This window comes from Cucumis melo, chromosome 4 (genome assembly GCF_025177605.1).
Source record: "Cucumis melo cultivar AY chromosome 4, USDA_Cmelo_AY_1.0, whole genome shotgun sequence".
Lineage (NCBI taxonomy): Eukaryota > Viridiplantae > Streptophyta > Magnoliopsida > Cucurbitales > Cucurbitaceae > Cucumis > Cucumis melo.
Window position 1 is genome coordinate 28,345,201 of NC_066860.1, and position 17,449 is coordinate 28,362,649.

The 17,449-nt window shown below is 32.8% G+C and overlaps 3 protein-coding genes across 7 annotated transcripts; 2 read left to right on the forward strand and 1 right to left on the reverse strand.

The window, feature by feature from the left end:
• Positions 1-767: 767 nt before the first annotated feature.
• Positions 768-4,746, forward strand: LOC103487087 (formate dehydrogenase, mitochondrial). Its single transcript, XM_008445295.3, has 6 exons — positions 768-1,083; positions 1,670-1,841; positions 2,391-2,931; positions 3,053-3,177; positions 3,725-3,837; positions 4,419-4,746. The coding sequence occupies exons 1-6, from the start codon at positions 994-996 to the stop codon at positions 4,530-4,532; spliced, it is 1,155 nt and encodes a 384-aa protein (XP_008443517.1). The 5' UTR covers positions 768-993; the 3' UTR covers positions 4,533-4,746.
• A 322-nt stretch (positions 4,747-5,068) lies between these two features.
• Positions 5,069-6,994, reverse strand: LOC103487086 (photosystem I assembly factor PSA3, chloroplastic). The gene is made up of 3 exons (XM_008445293.3): positions 6,543-6,994; positions 5,649-5,813; positions 5,069-5,561 (listed from the first exon to the last, which is right to left on the reverse strand). The coding sequence occupies exons 1-3, from the start codon at positions 6,909-6,911 to the stop codon at positions 5,241-5,243; spliced, it is 855 nt and encodes a 284-aa protein (XP_008443515.1). The 5' UTR covers positions 6,912-6,994; the 3' UTR covers positions 5,069-5,240.
• A 2,748-nt stretch (positions 6,995-9,742) lies between these two features.
• Positions 9,743-15,549, forward strand: LOC103487084 (uncharacterized). Of its 5 annotated transcripts, XM_051083872.1 has the most exons (20): positions 10,106-10,180; positions 10,304-10,341; positions 10,586-10,608; positions 10,972-11,051; positions 11,148-11,254; positions 11,362-11,413; positions 11,620-11,704; positions 11,885-11,975; positions 12,193-12,231; positions 12,342-12,409; positions 12,487-12,549; positions 12,664-12,719; positions 12,794-12,867; positions 13,098-13,211; positions 13,309-13,410; positions 13,532-13,612; positions 13,813-13,904; positions 14,012-14,027; positions 14,740-14,850; positions 14,935-15,549. In XM_051083872.1, exons 5-20 carry the CDS (start codon positions 11,159-11,161, stop codon positions 15,034-15,036), a joined length of 1,242 nt encoding a protein of 413 aa, XP_050939829.1. In that variant the 5' UTR covers positions 10,106-10,180; positions 10,304-10,341; positions 10,586-10,608; positions 10,972-11,051; positions 11,148-11,158; the 3' UTR covers positions 15,037-15,549. The 5 variants fall into 5 exon arrangements, 3 of the variants coding, with proteins under 3 accessions (XP_050939828.1, XP_008443513.1, XP_050939829.1); XR_007820339.1 differs by lacking the exons at positions 10,972-11,051; positions 14,935-15,549 and adding an exon at positions 14,150-14,314 and having other exon boundaries at positions 9,743-10,180; XR_007820340.1 differs by lacking the exons at positions 10,972-11,051; positions 14,740-14,850; positions 14,935-15,549 and adding exons at positions 14,150-14,314; positions 14,513-14,621 and having other exon boundaries at positions 9,743-10,180.
• Positions 15,550-17,449: the final 1,900 nt, after the last annotated feature.

The window sequence follows — 17,449 nt, forward strand, 5'->3', positions numbered from 1 at the left end:
AAAAAATATAAACAAACTAAATATCATATTATAAATTTTAGAAATATATTCATCAATTATAATTTGTATAATAAAAATTATTAATATTATCTAATCAATTTCAATAAAAACTAGCTTTGAAGCTACTAGACTAAATTGGACATCTAATTTGATGATCTCAATCAACTTTTACACCCAAACCCAATTTTTTCCCTATAAAGTATTAAATTCATCAAACTATATATATGTGTGTATATGTATTCTGACCAAAATAAATCTAGGGAAAAAAAACTGAATAAAAAAATCCTAAGTAAAAGAAAAATTGAAAATCGATCTTTCAGTAACTTTTTATTTTTTAAAATTAAGCTTATAAATATTACTTAAATTTTAATATTTTTACTTTGCCATCTTCGTTCTAGTAACGATTTTAAGAAATCAAGTTAAAATTTGAAAACCCAAAAAAATGACTTTCAAAAAATAAGGGTGAACATAATAAGTTGGAAACCTAGTCGATTGACTAAAACAAAGAGATCGATTGGAGATAGGTAGAAATTTGGTTGATGTTAATTTGAGAAAAATACAGACCGGACAAATTTTTTAAAAAATTTTAAAGGTCTAAACAGGATAATCAATCAATCAAAAATAGTTTGGGTTTAAACATTTACTATATCGAATATAGTTAATTTAGCATAGAAGGGGTTTAAAAATTTAATCCAACCAATGCATGCTTCTGGTAAGAGAGATAAAAAAATAAAAAAGAATGAAGCAAGAGAAAGAAGACAGACGTGGTGGCGTACAAAAGGAAGGCAGCCCCCACAAAGAAACAGAGAAACTGAATAACAAAAGCAAAGAGCGGCTTCGCTTCCAATCCCATTTTGCCAACTATAAATACTCCACACACTAAACTCCCAATCTCCATCATCATCATCATCATCATCATCATCACCTCCTTCATCGTTCACGAGTCTCTCATTTACGCACAAAACTTTCTCAGAGATTCAACAAACGTCGATCATGGCGATGAAGCAGGCTGCTACAACAGCGATTCGAGCTCTTTCTTCGTCTCTAATCTCTCACTCATCACCTCTCGTCAGGCAGCTTCATGTAAGCCATTTTACCTTTTTCTGCTGAACCAACTCCAATTTTTGTCTTACTTACAACTGCCGTACTCTACTTTTTTATTTTCTTTACTCTTCTTTTTCTTCTTTCATTCAAAGTTTGAGGTTCTTTTGTGGAGTTTCTGAAGTTAGGAAGTTGAATTTTCGCCATTTTTTTCTTCTAATGGATTTGATCGCTGAAATGTGTGATGTTCGTCTCTCCTTCTCCGATCATGTTTTTACTCCTCTGTTGTGGACAGATTGTATTGCTTTCTTTATTTTCAGTCTTCTGTTGTTAATTACGAGAACAGGAAGTCTAGTTTGTGTCTTTGTGTGATTACGTGTTTGATAGAGTGGTGGAGGATGGATTTATGGTTTTATCGAAGCTACTTTTGTGATTTATTAGTTTTTTTAGTCTCCGATCGTGAAGATAGATTACTAAAACAGCTAAGTCCAGTTTGTGTGTTTCTGTGTGATTGTGAGCTAGATCGGAGGTGGAGGGAGCGTTTCTGGATACTTGAAGTTGATTCTGTGATTTGTGAACCTGAATTTAGTTAATTAACGCCTTTCGTTTCTCCCTTGATTATGATCAGGCTTCTGCAGAGAGCAAGAAGATCGTCGGTGTGTTTTACAAGGCTAATGAGTATGCTGCTATGAACCCTAATTTTGTGGGATGTGTGGAGGGAGCCTTGGGCATACGTGAATGGTTGGAGTCCCAAGGGCATGAGTATATAGTCACAGATGACAAGGAAGGACTTGATTCTGGTAAGCATCTGATCTGACAAAACATTTTACCTGATTCGTCTGTCTGTATTCCCTATTTTACAAAGGGCGAGTTTGTTCCCGCTAAGATCCGGTAGATTAGGAAGACGAAGAACTTTCCGGGCCAGACAGAACCGGGCATTTTTAGGCTGAAACATACTTTATGTTAGATAATTAAATATTTAAATATATAAATTTATGGGGCTTAACGTTTTATAAACTTTATTTAAATGATAATATTCTAAATGTTAACTTTTCATTTCAACTTTGGCAGTCAACATTTTAGATATGTTATTCCATATTAATATTGTTTAAATAAAAAAAATCAATACGTGATTATTAAATAGACTTTGTCACTCAACTATTTCATTTCATTTTTTACGACTCAAAACTATTCAAGTCTTTTGAAGCATAATTTACAAATAAACTACCGATTTTTTTCTTGGACTAAAAGTATCTAATTTTGTTAGTGAAAATACTAGACAGTTCATTTAGTTACATACCAACTGTGTTCTAATTGGACCCATGTGGTTTTGTGCATTTTTGTTTCAGAACTTGAAAAGCACATTCCAGATCTCCATGTTCTCATAACAACCCCCTTCCATCCTGCCTACGTAACTGCTGAAAGGATCAAAAAGGCCAAGAACTTGCAGTTGCTTCTCACGGCAGGAATTGGATCCGATCATGTTGACCTCAATGCTGCTGCTGCTGCTGGACTAACGGTTGCAGAGGTTACCGGAAGCAATGTGGTTTCAGTGGCGGAGGATGAACTAATGAGAATTCTCATTCTTGTCAGGAATTTCCTACCAGGATACCACCAGGTTGTTAATGGTGAATGGAATGTTGCTGGAATAGCTCACAGAGCTTATGATCTCGAGGGCAAGACTATTGGAACAGTAGGGGCTGGACGAATTGGCAAACTCTTACTTCAAAGGCTGAAACCTTTCAATTGCAATCTCCTATACCACGACCGACTCAAGATCGATCCTGAACTTGAGAAGCAGATTGGAGCACAGTTTGAGGAGGATCTGGATGCAATGCTACCAAAATGTGATGTACTTGTCATCAACACTCCTCTAACTGACAAGACAAGGTATTGATTTTACTTTGTAGTGTAATTTGAGACGATGAACCACAAGGAAATTCGTCAACAATACTTTAGATTGGAAGCTTTGGCACTCATGTCTAAACACAACTTAAATTTGATACTGCAGGGGACTATTTAACAAAGAGAGAATTGCCAAGTGCAAGAAAGGAGTACTGATTGTTAACAATGCTCGAGGAGCAATTATGGATACTCAAGCAGTTGTTGACGCTTGTAACAGTGGACACATTGGAGGTAATTGGAGAATATAATTCTTTAGCAGCACGGTAACATATATCAATTAGTCAATACATTATGCTTTTATTTGTCAAATACGCTGCACATATATAGAAAATAGAAATGTCAAAGTGACACTATTTCGACGCCCTACATGTAAACATATGACATATCATAGGGGTAGTACATTAGTTTCTGGAGGGTGGACACATTAACTTTTACTTGCTATATAATTAGACAATTGACATTAGAACACTAAATTAACAGGTATGCAAAAGTTTAGTAACTAAATACATATATAATAAAACATGTCTAGTATTGAACAGATTGCTTTAACCTTTGAAGTAAGGCAGCTTTACTTTTTAAATAACTCAAAAGGCCATGGATAGAAGAGAATAATCTTTCTATCAGACACTCCCATGTCAAACTTACATCTATAATATAGGAGGTTCTTGTTGATCTAAACTAAGACTCATCTTAATGACTTACTATGGATGATTCAGTCAAATAAAGTTCATCCCAATTCCATTATTAGCTAATACTTCAAACTGTTCTTAATATGCAGGTTACAGTGGTGATGTGTGGAACCCACAACCAGCTCCCAAGGACCATCCATGGCGTTACATGCCTAACCAAGCTATGACACCTCATATTTCGGGCACTACCATCGATGCACAGGTATAGTGTAGTTGCATTGAAACTATTTTCTCATCCTCTTCAAGAACAAAATTTAGATTCTGAAGTATACCCTTTAGGTTTACTCCCACCAATTTGTGAAATTGAAAGTTCTTATTATACAGACTCAATTGTAAGTTTGGTTTCTTAACTTTTGGGGTATGAATTTAGTCTCGTTTCTTAATCTCTATTTTGTGTCGAATAGCTTTGCCAACTGCATGCTTAATGTTTAACATAGTTAGCATGCCATCCTAAATTGACAAAATTAACGAACCTGATAAATATAGAATTGAAACTTTTTAGAGTACAAAACTAGACTAACACAAACTTAAGTAAGAAGTTCGAATGTGACATAGCTTAAGTGACCGGTAGAATATGCTTTACGAACAATATGCTTTACGAGCTAGGCGATTCTGTATTGCACTAAAAAAATGTAAAATTTCATTATCCAATGTCTATTAGCTTGTTCGGTTTCCCTGTTGGCCGTATACTAATGTTACCTTCAGGAAGAATATGCTTTACGAGTTAGCTAATCTTACCGTATTGACATATTAACCAACGATACCATATTGGAAACAATGCAGTTGCGATATGCTGCCGGAATTAAGGACATGCTTGAAAGGTACTTCAAAGGAGAGGAATTCCCTGCTCAAAACTACATCGTCAAGGAAGGACAACTTGCACCTCAATACCGGTAAGTCCTTTAGGTTTTGTTTTATCTCCCATGGTGTCCTCTCACTCTCTCCCACTTAGTCAACAATTAGTTCCCAAAATAAATTGGCTTCTGTGGGAGTTCACTTGTGCCTTCAAAATCAGTGTCTTTGTGAGTCTTTTTTTTCTGTATGTATCTCATCATAATGTAATTCCATCTAAAATGGATATCTATGAGGATGAATCAAAGTTTTTTTTTCCTCCCTTGCCTAAAAGGAATTGAATTGATTGAACCAATTGCTCAACTAAACGGATCAAAACCAACAAAATGGATCAAAATCGAACTGAGTTATGAGACACCATTAAACCAGATTGGTTTCTCTTTTCTTTAGTTTAACAAATACAAGTATATATGATCAAATCTAGTCGAATTCTAATTCCACTGTATCATTGTTGATGATTAGTGCCTTATCTTCTAAATTATGTTTGGATTCACGAATCAACTAAATTGTATCTCATCATAAATTTTTTATCCCAAATAATGCTCAACGTCACATGGATTCAACGGAAGGAACGTTTTAAATTTATGAACAAACTATATTAATTGGATTTTAATTAAACTCACTCCTCTAATATCGAATAATATAGATACCATAATTAACAGCCAACCTTAGAAAACCGTGGAGCAAAAGATTCAAACTCTTACAAACTTTCGAGCTCGATGCAACAAACAACCAAACAAACTAAATTGTGACTCAAGTCTCATTCTTCTCTTGGAGAAATTGGAGGTCCTTCATTTGAGCTAAAATAGCTTCTTTTGACAAAGGCTGCGGCTCAGGAACAATGGCAATGTCCTTACCTTCAGCAATTCTAATTGCTTTCTCTTTCACAATCCTTTGAATCTCAATTTCCCCAACAGATGGAAAAACAGCACTCAACATGATAACTAAAAGTTTCTCATCATCTTCCTCTATTGGGTCTCTCCCAAATGAACAGACATAAATGGCATCGAGTGCTTTCTCGACTCGAACCTCCATCGGAATGTTTGGAACCGCCGCTTTTAGTTTTTCTCGTTTCTATACATAGATGAACACCGTTTTATTATTTTATGCAACATGAGACTTTAAAGTGAAAAATATATATGTATGATATGAGTAACAAACCTCTCTAGCCTCATTCATCATAGCAATAAAAGTCTCCTCTTCGAATTCAATATCATTTGAAATCCTAAGCCTTGCTACTCCTTCCAAAATTTCCTCTGACTTAAGCAAACCAGCTCCCACAGCTGCTAGCCAGCAGCACAATAGAACATACAATGGCTCTCCTGCCTATCACAACCAATTATTCTACTTCAAAACAAAACATTATGATTTGCATTTCTTGGTTGGACTGATTTAATAAGTATTGTAATTTTGATCTTAAACTTGCAATATATTTAAATTAATAAATACACATTTGATCACATCGTTGCATTTAAGATATATCTTTGATGTTTTTTAGAGCACAATACAACCTCTTTCACTTCTAAACTTGTTAGGTTATATAAACTTTCAATTTCATCAAATTACGCTTTGCACTTGAACCTTGAAAAGTTTTGCAATTTTAATCATTTAATTAGTTCTTGCTCCAAATAAGTTAAAAAGAGAAATTAATTATCCTGTGGATTCAATGAAATATAAATTAGATAAAAGTGGCACTTGAGCTTTCTTTTTGTCGAAAGTTTTCTTAAGATTGAAATTTGATGAGTTGACTTACTCAGGTCAAACTTATTTTAGTACACATTTTTATTTCAATGAAACCTTTTTGAGTTTATGGAGTTTTTCACACAATTCTTTTTAACTTAAAAATAGTAGATAAATTAGCAATGATTAAACTATGGTACAAATTATAACACATTACTTAAATTTATGGTCTAGTTTTATGAAATTAAAAGTTTAGCTAAACTAAAAAAGATATTTTTTGTAAGCTGAGCAAAGCTTTAAAAGAATTTATATAATGAATTTAATGAAGTATGATTTAAAAAGATATTATAAACATAAATTAAGAGACACATTTACCTTGCCTTTTCTTTCTTGAAATTCATAGAAAGCTTTGGACTCCATAATCGTACATTTCTTCCCAACTCGTCTCCGAAACTCCGCAAAATCAATAAGGTCACTGCCGACGCCGCCTTCATCACTCATAATTCTCGCGATCAGTCCGACCACGGGCAGAGATCCGATCACCTTACTTGCAAATCCGGACAGAGAGTTGGGATTCTCCATGTAAGCCTTGATGGAGAACGCGCCGGCCGAATTCGAGCTCCGGCGGCGGCCATATAGTTGGGGGAGAAAGAGGCGAGAAGGAGAAATGGGGTTAGAGAGGAAGAAGGATTTGGGATTGGAGTGGAGAGAAGATGAAGTAGTGCTAGTTGAGGTCACGGACATGGCTGCGACTCTCAACTGTTGTTCATTCTCACCCTCTCGTTTATATATGTTATCCGATTTCGGATTTTATTTCTTTCTCCTATTCCTTTTTATCATTATTATCATTATTTTATATTTATTTATTTATTTTTGTAAAATCTGTAATTCTCAATTCTGATTGGGTTTTTTCTTGGGCTCCATGGATAGGCCCATTTGGCCCATTTTTGGGATTCTCTTTAGAAAAATTTATTAATAGAAAAATTAAGGTAACGAAACCACAAAAGAAAAAAAAAAAAAAAGTACGAAGTAGTAAAATATTTTTATAATTTTAAGATTTGTCTTTGGTGAAGATTTATCATTTCTCTTCCTTCTTCTTTCTTTGTGTGATTTATTATTTTCCATATCTTTTTATCCCCTTTTCCATATTTTACTTTTTCTATTTTTATATAATTTACTCTTCTCTTTCGATTTCTCATTTCTCCTTCTTCCTTTACTCCAACATTATTTGAAACTATTTCAATTTCAATATTTTTCTTCATCTTTCTCATATTCGAAAATATCAATATTGTTTAAATATCATTTTAAATGATCAACACGATCGTTTAAATTTGAAGTCTTTTTTTTTTTTTTTGTTAAAAAAAACTACACGATCATGTATCATGACGTAAACGATTGTAGATGATTCATTTGAACTGTAGTATACAATTGTTTAGAAGAATAATACTCACACGTGTGTGACTGATTAATCTTGTGTTGACTGAGATATTTTTTGTATTTTGTGAGCATGTTGTCTTTTTCCGTTTTCGAAGTTGTTCTATACATTCTCAATATTTTACATGCTTGTTATATCTTTTGAAAAAAAAATCCAAAAATCAATGAATCTACCAATAAAAATTAAAATTGTTAAAATTGACATTTAATTTTTTGAGAAATTATTTTGAAAAGGTAGGACGAAATAAATGTTGCAAATAATTAATTTTAAAATAGCGATTACACATACACTAGTAAAATAATCATTTTCAAACATAGTAAAATAAATAGAAAATTTTCATATCTATCGACAATAAACAATTAATAGGCTTTTATTAATGTCTACGGGTTTACTGTATATTTAAAAAAATTTAAACAATTTTATTATTTACAATAATTTTTTAATAAAAGAAACAATTTGAGTACCGAAATGTTAAAATTATATTATAATGGGATTTATTAATGGCCATAACTATCCCTTTTGTATTTACAAACCATTGATTTCAAAGTAAAGGTAAATGACAATTACTTACTATTCACAATGCTGTCTTTGTCCACAGGAATCAATTTTTTAACAACCAAACAATAATGTCTTTCAAGAACTTAATTGTAAAGGAAAGCGACCCATGTGTTCGGTTACACACTTTTCTTTTCTTAACAGATTAGTTTCTTCATTCTAATTAATTTTCCATAACCCTTTTTTTCAATTTTCTTATTGAGTTTGATAATAGCATGATAGGATGTTAAATCTCATACTCCCTTATAACAATGATCTATTAGCTTAAGTTTGTTTTGACGATAATACGGTGATTTTGTCATTTTTTTTCATAACTAGTCGAATTGATACTTTATTAAGTTAAGTTAGATTTGTTAAAACGAACTTACTTCAAAGATAGTTATTACGATTATATTAAGGTTCATTCTTCGATTTTATAACTAATGATTTTTTTTTTCCGCATATATATTTGTACAATCTAGACAAAACATCTTCATTCAACTCAAGTTTAATCCTACATATTCGGTCCTCTAAAAAAAAACTAATTGGGAGGTGGAAAAAACATAAAATTAAACCCTACAACAAAATAATATTCAATATTCATATAAAAGTAAATAAAAATGAAGTATAAATTTGTGAAAGTTATTTTATTTTGTTTTGTAAAAAGAAAGAAAGTTTAAATAAATATTCCAAACGGACCAAAATGTAAGTTCAAAAACTCCATAGATTCAAGTCTTATTCGATCCCTCATTCTTAACATTTGTATTGTTGTATTTTGGATTTGATTTTTATTTACATTTACACTTAATTATTATAATTTTTTAAAATTAATTAATAAACGTTGATCATATTAACCAAAGATTAGTATTTAATGTTAAAAGCAAAAATCTAAAAATCTAGGAATCGAACTCAAACAATAATAAAAACCACAGAAATGTATATTCCCCTTAAAAGAAAAAGTATCTAATCATTCAAACACATACATTAAAAAATGTTACAAAAATAATTGGAGCATAGAGGAAAAATAATAATAATGGGTAGCCAGGGATGTGCCAGCTGAGGAAATTTTTTCTCCAATCTCTCCCCTCATTCCTTCCTTGTTCCATTAGTGCAAGTCTCCTTCAAGTCTTAGTCTACACCATAGAAAAAATAACATCTTAACCAGCCACAATATCTTAAACCCAAGAAACCCGTTTGAAAATAAAACGTTAAGTCTCACGTAGTAAACGAATTTGTACATCGTGAATAATCTTTTACTTTCAAATCTAAATTTTTTAAATGGTATAGACTTGAATTTGTTGATTTAAAACTTTGATCTTTAAAAATGGAAGTCATACCAATACCCATGGAAACAAGACCATTTTAATGTTATTTATTTGGTTATACTTCGAATCATGAGATCTGTCCTGGTTTTACTGCAATTTAATACCTTTCCTAAATAAAAAAAGAAACAAACAAAAGGTAATGTGGTAGAGAAGACCCAAAAAGAGACGCCTGAAATGCGTAATGCGTGTGGATCACATTTTTATTTTTGAAAAATTAAAAGAGAAATACGCAAAATTGCTTTCCCTTTGCTTTGCTTGGTTTTGATTATAAATTACCATTTAATCGCCACGTTTTTTGGCGGCACTTTCTCTCCATTACTCCCACCTCTCTGCACTTCATTTCCTTGCTAACTCCCAAAAACCAAACGTCTCCCTCTTCTTCTTCTTCTTCTTCTTCTTCTTCTTCTTCTTCTTCTTCTCTTCCTCTTCCTCTTCGTAACGAACAAGCACGCCATTAATTTCATCTTCCATATCTTTCTCCTCAATTTCCGTTTCCTTCGTATATACATATCTTTATCCATCTCGCTTCGTTTTTTTCTCATTCTCTTTCGTCAGTCGAAGTTCGAGGAATATTCCTTTTTGCCGAACCGCAAGGTATGGGTGCGTCTCTCAACGACGAACTGTTGCTTCCTCCTGTTCGCAACTTCAATTCCTCTCTGGATATTCGCTTCTCCAAACACGTTCACGACAACGTTCACGGCAACATTTATCTTGATCCGGTAACGTTTTGTTTTTTGTTAAGATTTCATACGTATTCTGGATTAAATTTTTGTTTTCTTGTGAAAACGCTGCGGTTCTCGGAATTGGAATTTGATTTGCGGAGTTTCGTTTTGTTTTTGCAGCTATCTTTGAAGTTTATTGATACCGAGCAGTTTCAGAGGTGAGTTCATGTTTGTTGTTGTTGTTGTTGTGAGACGGTGGAGTGGTGATATTTCTTTATCGATGGAGGAGAATATCCTTTGGCTTGTGTTTATTTTTATTTTTTATTTTATTTTATTATTGGATTGAGTGTGTATTTTCTAAAGAAATATGAGAAAAACCGTTCAGACATGGCTTGTTTGGTAGTTTTGAAGATGAACTCTGTAAGCTGTTGTCTGATTATTTGGCTCATTCTTGTATTGCAGGCTTCGTGAATTGAAACAGCTTGGTGAGTACTTCTCTATGTTTATTCATTTTTGTGAATGATCTTCCGTATTTGTTAATCCTTGAATTTGAGGTCGCTACATTCACAAATATGAATATGTATTTAGGAGGTGTGCATATGATACTATCAGGCTAGCTGTTTCAAATCAGAAATATAAACACATTTGGCGTTTAGTGAAATATTGCTGGGGATGTCCTGATTATAATTGAAGTTTTAAGTTAATAAACTGGTATTACTGATGGAAGCTTGTGCTTCACTCGTTGTTTGGTTTGGAGTCTTTGGACTATATACTGACATGTTTATGACAATTATATTATGAACTTGTTGACCGCTACTGCTGAATCATCAAGAAATTTCATATCTCAGTGACATGGCGAGGAGTTCTTACCTTGTAGAGATTGTTTTTAAGATTGTTCTAGACTGAACTTTTTCTTGACAGTTTCACAGTAAGGTTCAGCTCAAGTCTTGTAGGCACAAAATCTAGTAATATTCAATGGATCTTTTAGTTTCATGTGCTTACAATCAAGTTTGTATACTTTCAGGTGTGACACATATGGTATATCCAGGAGCTGTACATTCTAGGTTTGAACATTCGTTAGGAGTGTATTGGCTAGCTGGAGATGCTGTTCAAAAGCTTAAAAACTACCAAGTACAAATCACTTTTTTGCTATTGTGTTACTCATGCAGTAGTTTATTTATGGAGTAGTTTCAAAGGCGATTATCTCTTATTGATGCCTCATAATTTTAATCTTATAGGGAGCAGAGCTTGATATTGATCGCAGTGATATCCAGACGGTGAAACTTGCTGGTGGTTATTTCTGTCTTACTTTTTCTAATTAATTTTACTTATTGTTGGGATATCTGTTGGTTTGTTTTCACTTCTTTGTTTGTTTCTTCTTCTAATTTATCTAACTTTACTGATAGCTATTCAACTTATCTATTTATTTCTAATTCTAATTTATTTAATTTTTGTTTGTGATGTCTGTTGGTAATTACTTCTTTGTTAATTTGCAGGTCTTCTGCATGATGTGGGCCATGGGCCTTTCAGTCACCTTTTTGAGCGCGAGTTCCTCTCCAAGGTTTTGAGTGGCTATGAATGGTAATTGACATCCTCATTATAGATTGCCTTTGGTTATGAATCTGTTTTCCTTTGTTATTATTATTTTTGTTAATTGTTTTACTTTTTAGGAAAAATATATAACTTGAGTAGCGTTTTTGTGGAAGTTATATTTGTTTGCCATGTAATTGATTCTTTTATTTATTTATTGTTTCATTATAGGTCTCATGAACTTATGTCAGTTAAGATGGTTGACCATATTGTTGATGAGCACCACATTGATATTGATTCTGGAATGATAAAAAGAGTTAAGGTATACTTATAGTTTATATTTTACCAACTATTCTGTAATTTCTTTAATTCAATGCATATCATTCTTACATTGGTTACTAAGATGCTTAAGTCCAAAAAAAAAGAAAAAAAAAGGACTGAAAAAAATTATATTGGCCTACCTTTATGATGCCCAATATGTTAAAAACTTAGAAGTTTATGATTTAAAGTTTAATATCGGTACTTATTGACTTTGTCAGGACATGATACTATCTAGTTCTGAATTTGCTCGGCCAAAGGTAGGAATTTTATTGTTATGTTCTGCAATTCTTTTTCTGGGAGGAAGTTCAAATAAATTTCGCGTAATGAATTTTATGGTCTTTAATTACATTTTATGTGTGACAAATAGGGTTCAAAGGAGAAGGGTTTCTTATATGACATCGTTGCAAATGGACGAAATGGAATTGATGTGGACAAGTAAGTGTTTGTTGGTTTTTAAAATTTTAATTTTCGATTACATGGATCTGCCAGTGGAAATATTACATCTACTTTAGGTTTGATTATATTGTACGTGATTGCCGAGCTTGTGGTTTAGGATGCAACTTTCTGTTTGAGAGGTATGTCTGTCTTGTATTCTGATTTAATTTTTAATTTTTAGTTTTTTTGGAATGGGGGGTTGTGGAGTTTGTTGTAAGGTAGATTGTAATATGTAATCTGTGCTTTCCATGCAGGTTAATGGACACTATGCGAGTTATAGATGATGAAATCTGCTATAAGGCTACTGACTGTCCGTATCATCAGCCTATATTTGTTAATTTCAATTATAATTTAAAGTTTAGCTTATTAGTTATGATTTTCCAGATCTTACCATTCACAAATTGTTTGCTACTCGGGCTGATTTGTATCGAACAGTTTATACGCATCCGAAAGTTAAGGTAGGAAAATAACAATATAAGTCCCCCTCTTTCCTTCTTGAGTTCGATAGAGAATAATACCAATCAAATTAATCATTCGTACTTATGCGAATTCCTCTCTTCTTTGAAAACGTTTATCCTCCTTTACTGATCCTAACTCTATTTTCTATTTTGATACACTTGTAAGAACTCATTTAACATGGGTTAAAAAATTACGAGTAGAATTAAATTCTGAATAGCTATCACTGTAGATATTTCTTCTGAATATGCAGGCCATTGAGCTTATGATAGTTGATGCTCTGCTGAAGGCAAATGATTATCTGCAACTTTCATCTTACATACATGATCCATCGCAGTACTGGAAGGTTTTAATACTACTTATCAGAATTCTCATGCTCATGATAGTTTTTCTGCATAAATTGTTTACCTTGTTTCCCTTGTTTCCCTTTCTTTAAACTGCAGTTAGATGATTCTATAGTTAAAACAATTGAGACAGCTTCAGACAAAGAGCTAAAGGAATCTAGGGATCTGATTTTGCGGATCCGCAGAAGAAATCTCTATCAGGTTCTGAACTTTTCTTTGTCGCCATTTATTCAGTGGTTCAATGTTAAATTTAGATAAAACACTAGATTTTGGAAATATGTACAAATTGAAGCTTACACTGTTGAATTTTCCGCTTTTCCAGTTCTGTAATGAATATGCTGTCCCAAAAGACAAACTGGAAAACTTCAAGGATGTAACTGCTAAAGATATTGTTTGTTCTCAGGTTTTTTACTCGAACATTATTTTTATTTTATTTTATTTATTATTATTTTTTAGAATCAACAACTTTTATTGAGAAAAAAATTAAAAAATACAAGGACATACAAAAAAAAGAGTGCACCAAACATTTTTTAAATGTATACCCATTTCTTAGGTTAACGAAGTAGAGTCTGAATTTAGCTTGTTTGTGATATCTTTGTTTAGAAAAATGGTGGAGTGCAGCTAAAAGAGGAGGATGTTGCTGTCAGCAATGTCAGGATTGACTTGACACGTGGTAGAAAAAATCCTCTTGAAAGGTTGTTAAGAAAGTATAATTTTTTTGGGGGTCACATCATTCTGATACGGTTATTGTGATGAATTGGTTGTTACTAATCTTTTCTCTCTTCTTGTGCATGTTTTCCAGGATCCATTTTTTCAAGGTACACTACTCACTCATTATGCCTTTTAACCTTGTTACCTTTCAAATTAGATTTTTTCAGAGCTTATAGGATTTTTATGTGAATCTTTGTTCTCACTCAATATTCGAAAATTAATATTATAGGTGAGATAGCACGATGCCTACCTTAGACCTTTGATATAGTCAATGATGAACATGGATTGGGGAGGATTATTGTTCATTAGTAGCAACATTTCTTGCTTTGAATCTTTGTCACACCGTATTACATGCAACTGGGCTTGTCTTTCTTCTTGTGTAGATCTGTAAATAGTAAGTCTTACATGTATTACTTGTATATGGATGTGAGCATTAAAAATATAGCCTATTTAAGCCTGTACCCAAACTATATTGATGAATTCAAGTAATTATTATAAAGTTTTGTGGTGCTTTAAAAAAAAAATTGAACAACATTCATGTGTCCAATTCACATCTCAACTTTCCTGACAACCTCAACATCTTCCTGCTCAGTTCCATCACGATTAAGGCAACGTTGACAGTAGAGCAGAGGGGAGAAATCAAAGAAAATCTGTAAAATAACGTGGGGTTGGAAATAAGCATGTGAAAGCTATTTAGTTGAGGCATGAGATTTACTTAATCCCAAGAGTATCTCATTAAAAAACCTATTTAACAGAAACTTTTGTTTTGTTGTCATCTTTCTATTTGTAGTATTATAACAGGTCCGATTCTATTTTCAGGATTACGAAAGCAATGATAAATTCAAGATTTCTGATGATCGCATAAGCCATTTACTGCCAACATCATATCAAGATATGATAGTGAGGGTGTATTCTAAAAAACCTGAGCTGGTCTGTATACTTCGATGCAAGGTTATTGCAATCATGTTTTTGTTTCTGTTTCCGAACTTCAGTCCTTTTCCATGTAATCTACAGGTAGAAGCCATCTCAGAAGCATTTGAGAACTTTCAGTTGAAAACTTATGGGATCAAAACACAAGTACATGCAACACCAGATAAGAAGAAACGGCGCATTTGATGTTACTGTTGTTGATATTACCTATTCTCTTTTACAAAGTAGAGACAATACTTCAATATAATATCACACAGGCTTACGATTACAGATTCGTGATTTTGACTTTCCCTCCTAGAAGCTAGATTCATGAGGAATTTTGTACATGACACAAACTACTGATTTTAAGCCGGTTTAGCTGGAGGAACCTGCCACGAAAAAGGTTTTTGGTCAACAAGTTTTGTTGTCAACCTTTACGGACAACTGCTGAAGATTTTGAGCCTGCGTAATACTCAATGTTGCCTGGCACTCATCAGCTTTTAGTTTGTTATGATTGGTTTATTATTTGACAAGGTTTTATTTGCATATTTGTCTTCCTGAATTCAGTATTGTACATCTTACCATACTTCGACCTGTTTCTGTTGTTAAATGCGGTTCTATACTGTCATGTCAATACAGATCAATATTCACCTTCTACCCAATGATTCGGAATTGTGAGCTTTGAAGTTCGAACAATCAAAGTACTTGGGCATTGTGACACCTTTCTGAATTTGTTCTATATTGTAGAGTTTCAGTCTTTGTTTTAATACTTGATAGGAAATTTTGATGCATCTTAGATAAACGTGTTTGATATATATGTGTGTGTGTGTGTGTTGTGTAGCGTTGAATTTGATGAGATACGTTTGTTAGTTTCCCCAAAATCTACCGTACTTTCCCCATAGATTTTATGTTGCTAAAAACTTCTATGGCTAAAAAAAGCTACTGATATATTTTAATGTGCTGCCATTTTGTATATTGTTGTAATGTAATGTAATAACTAAGGTATTTGGAGTTTGAAGAAGTTGCAGGTTTTTGGAGAAAAGAGTCATGGGAAAATTCACGAGGCATCTAAAATCTCAACCATCCATCGAGATCGAAGTCCAACCCACAATATAACAGGTACATCGCTCTTAAGCCCCGTGACTCTCTCTTCCCATTTAATTTTCTTCTCTTTCAGTGCCCTCTTGAAGTCAAAAAAGGTTATAAGCTTCACGGATCTTTTTCCTCCCTAGTTTTAATTAAATATGACTTGGGAGGGACTAAAGCGGGGTGGAATGAATCACTTGAAAAATCATTCCAAACCGGTGCTTCTAGTAATTTTTGTTCTAAGGAGTTAGGGGAGTAGTGAACCACACTTTTTGTTTGAACTAAAGAGCTTGTGGGTCCGATAACTAGAAAACAACAATTTTATATCTTATTAACTCTACGTAGATTTTATGAATTTACAATTCATTCCACTACTTAGCTCCAAGCACCCTTTGAAATTAAAAGATTACGATATGAGTATGTCCTAATTGATTTGGTGAATGGTAACTAAACGCTCCTTGTTTACTAGGTAGGGAGTAATGCCCTAAATTTACTAGAGGTTGAATTACAAATTTAGTTGAACGAAAAGTACAAAGGACTTTCAAACAATTAATTACACATTCTTTAACCACCTGTAAACACAAAAACAAGTTTCTGTCTCTTTTCTTCAAAATTTTCAGTTATGGTTTTAACTTTTTGTCGTTCTGAGTCCTATGTTGGCATGACATGCTGACTGAATTAGTAATTGTGATGACGAAGTACAAGGGACAATATCTATCGGTCTATCTGCCCTTTCTCTTATGCTGCATTGTATCCAATAATAAATTCTTAGTCCACTTAGTATAAACTAATGATATTAACTGCAGAGATTTACTAAATTAAGAAGAAGATCAGTAGATGCTATGGGAATTAAAAAATATTCAAGGTTCAAAGATTGAATATCATTGTTCCATTTGGTGTTTAATAAGTTTCTACCAAATTCAAAATATCTATTAGGTATAAATTTGAATTTTGAAAACTTAGAATTTTGTATCTAATAGATGGATGAGTTTTCAAAAAAAATTTAAAAGTTAAGGAATCAAATAAATACAAAATTTTTAAATTTTGATATTTGGAATAAACGATAGAAAGATACTTTGTACGATATAGAGGTAGTGGGAAGTTGAATAGAGAGTATATATTGAAATGGGCAGATTCTAAGTGTGTGTGTATATATATTAATTGAAGAGCATCATATTGCTCCCCACTGCAATAGCATCTTATTTGCATTGTTATTTTTTTAAAATGAAAATTCATTGGTCACTCAAGCCATTGCAATAACAATCTTTAGTTTCTTTTCAAAAATCTTTTCAAAATATGTTAAAACATTTCTCCTTTTTGGAGGCTTGGTGCCAGTGGGGCTCTGTCTCACCACAAACATTGGAAGCCATAGATTCTTTAAATCATTAATAGGAAATTGATTGTATAATATGCATTCATTGTCTGGCCACCTAACTAAAGGTTTGTAGATAGAATTTAATTTATAGGGGACATTATAAAAACTGACCAGGTGTTGTTCTTGCATGAATCAATAATTGCACCAAAGAAAAATCAA

Excerpts from the sequence above, each read along its gene's own strand:
- LOC103487084 (XM_051083871.1), top strand. The coding sequence starts at position 10,058 with ATGGGTGCGTCTCTCAACGACGAACTGTTGCTTCCTCCTGTTCGCAAC. Across the intron at positions 11,255-11,361 it reads AAAAGCTTAAAAACTACCAA|GGAGCAGAGCTTGATATTGA; the intron begins GTACAAATCACT and ends TTAATCTTATAG. Across the intron at positions 13,411-13,531 it reads GCAGAAGAAATCTCTATCAG|TTCTGTAATGAATATGCTGT; the intron begins GTTCTGAACTTT and ends CCGCTTTTCCAG.
- LOC103487087 (XM_008445295.3), top strand. The coding sequence starts at position 994 with ATGGCGATGAAGCAGGCTGCTACAACAGCGATTCGAGCTCTTTCTTCG. Across the intron at positions 1,842-2,390 it reads CAAGGAAGGACTTGATTCTG|AACTTGAAAAGCACATTCCA; the intron begins GTAAGCATCTGA and ends TTTTTGTTTCAG. Across the intron at positions 3,178-3,724 it reads TAACAGTGGACACATTGGAG|GTTACAGTGGTGATGTGTGG; the intron begins GTAATTGGAGAA and ends CTTAATATGCAG.
- LOC103487086 (XM_008445293.3), bottom strand. The coding sequence starts at position 6,911 with ATGTCCGTGACCTCAACTAGCACTACTTCATCTTCTCTCCACTCCAAT. Across the intron at positions 5,814-6,542 it reads TTCAAGAAAGAAAAGGCAAG|GCAGGAGAGCCATTGTATGT; the intron begins GTAAATGTGTCT and ends TGGTTGTGATAG. Across the intron at positions 5,562-5,648 it reads TGATGAATGAGGCTAGAGAG|AAACGAGAAAAACTAAAAGC; the intron begins GTTTGTTACTCA and ends ATCTATGTATAG.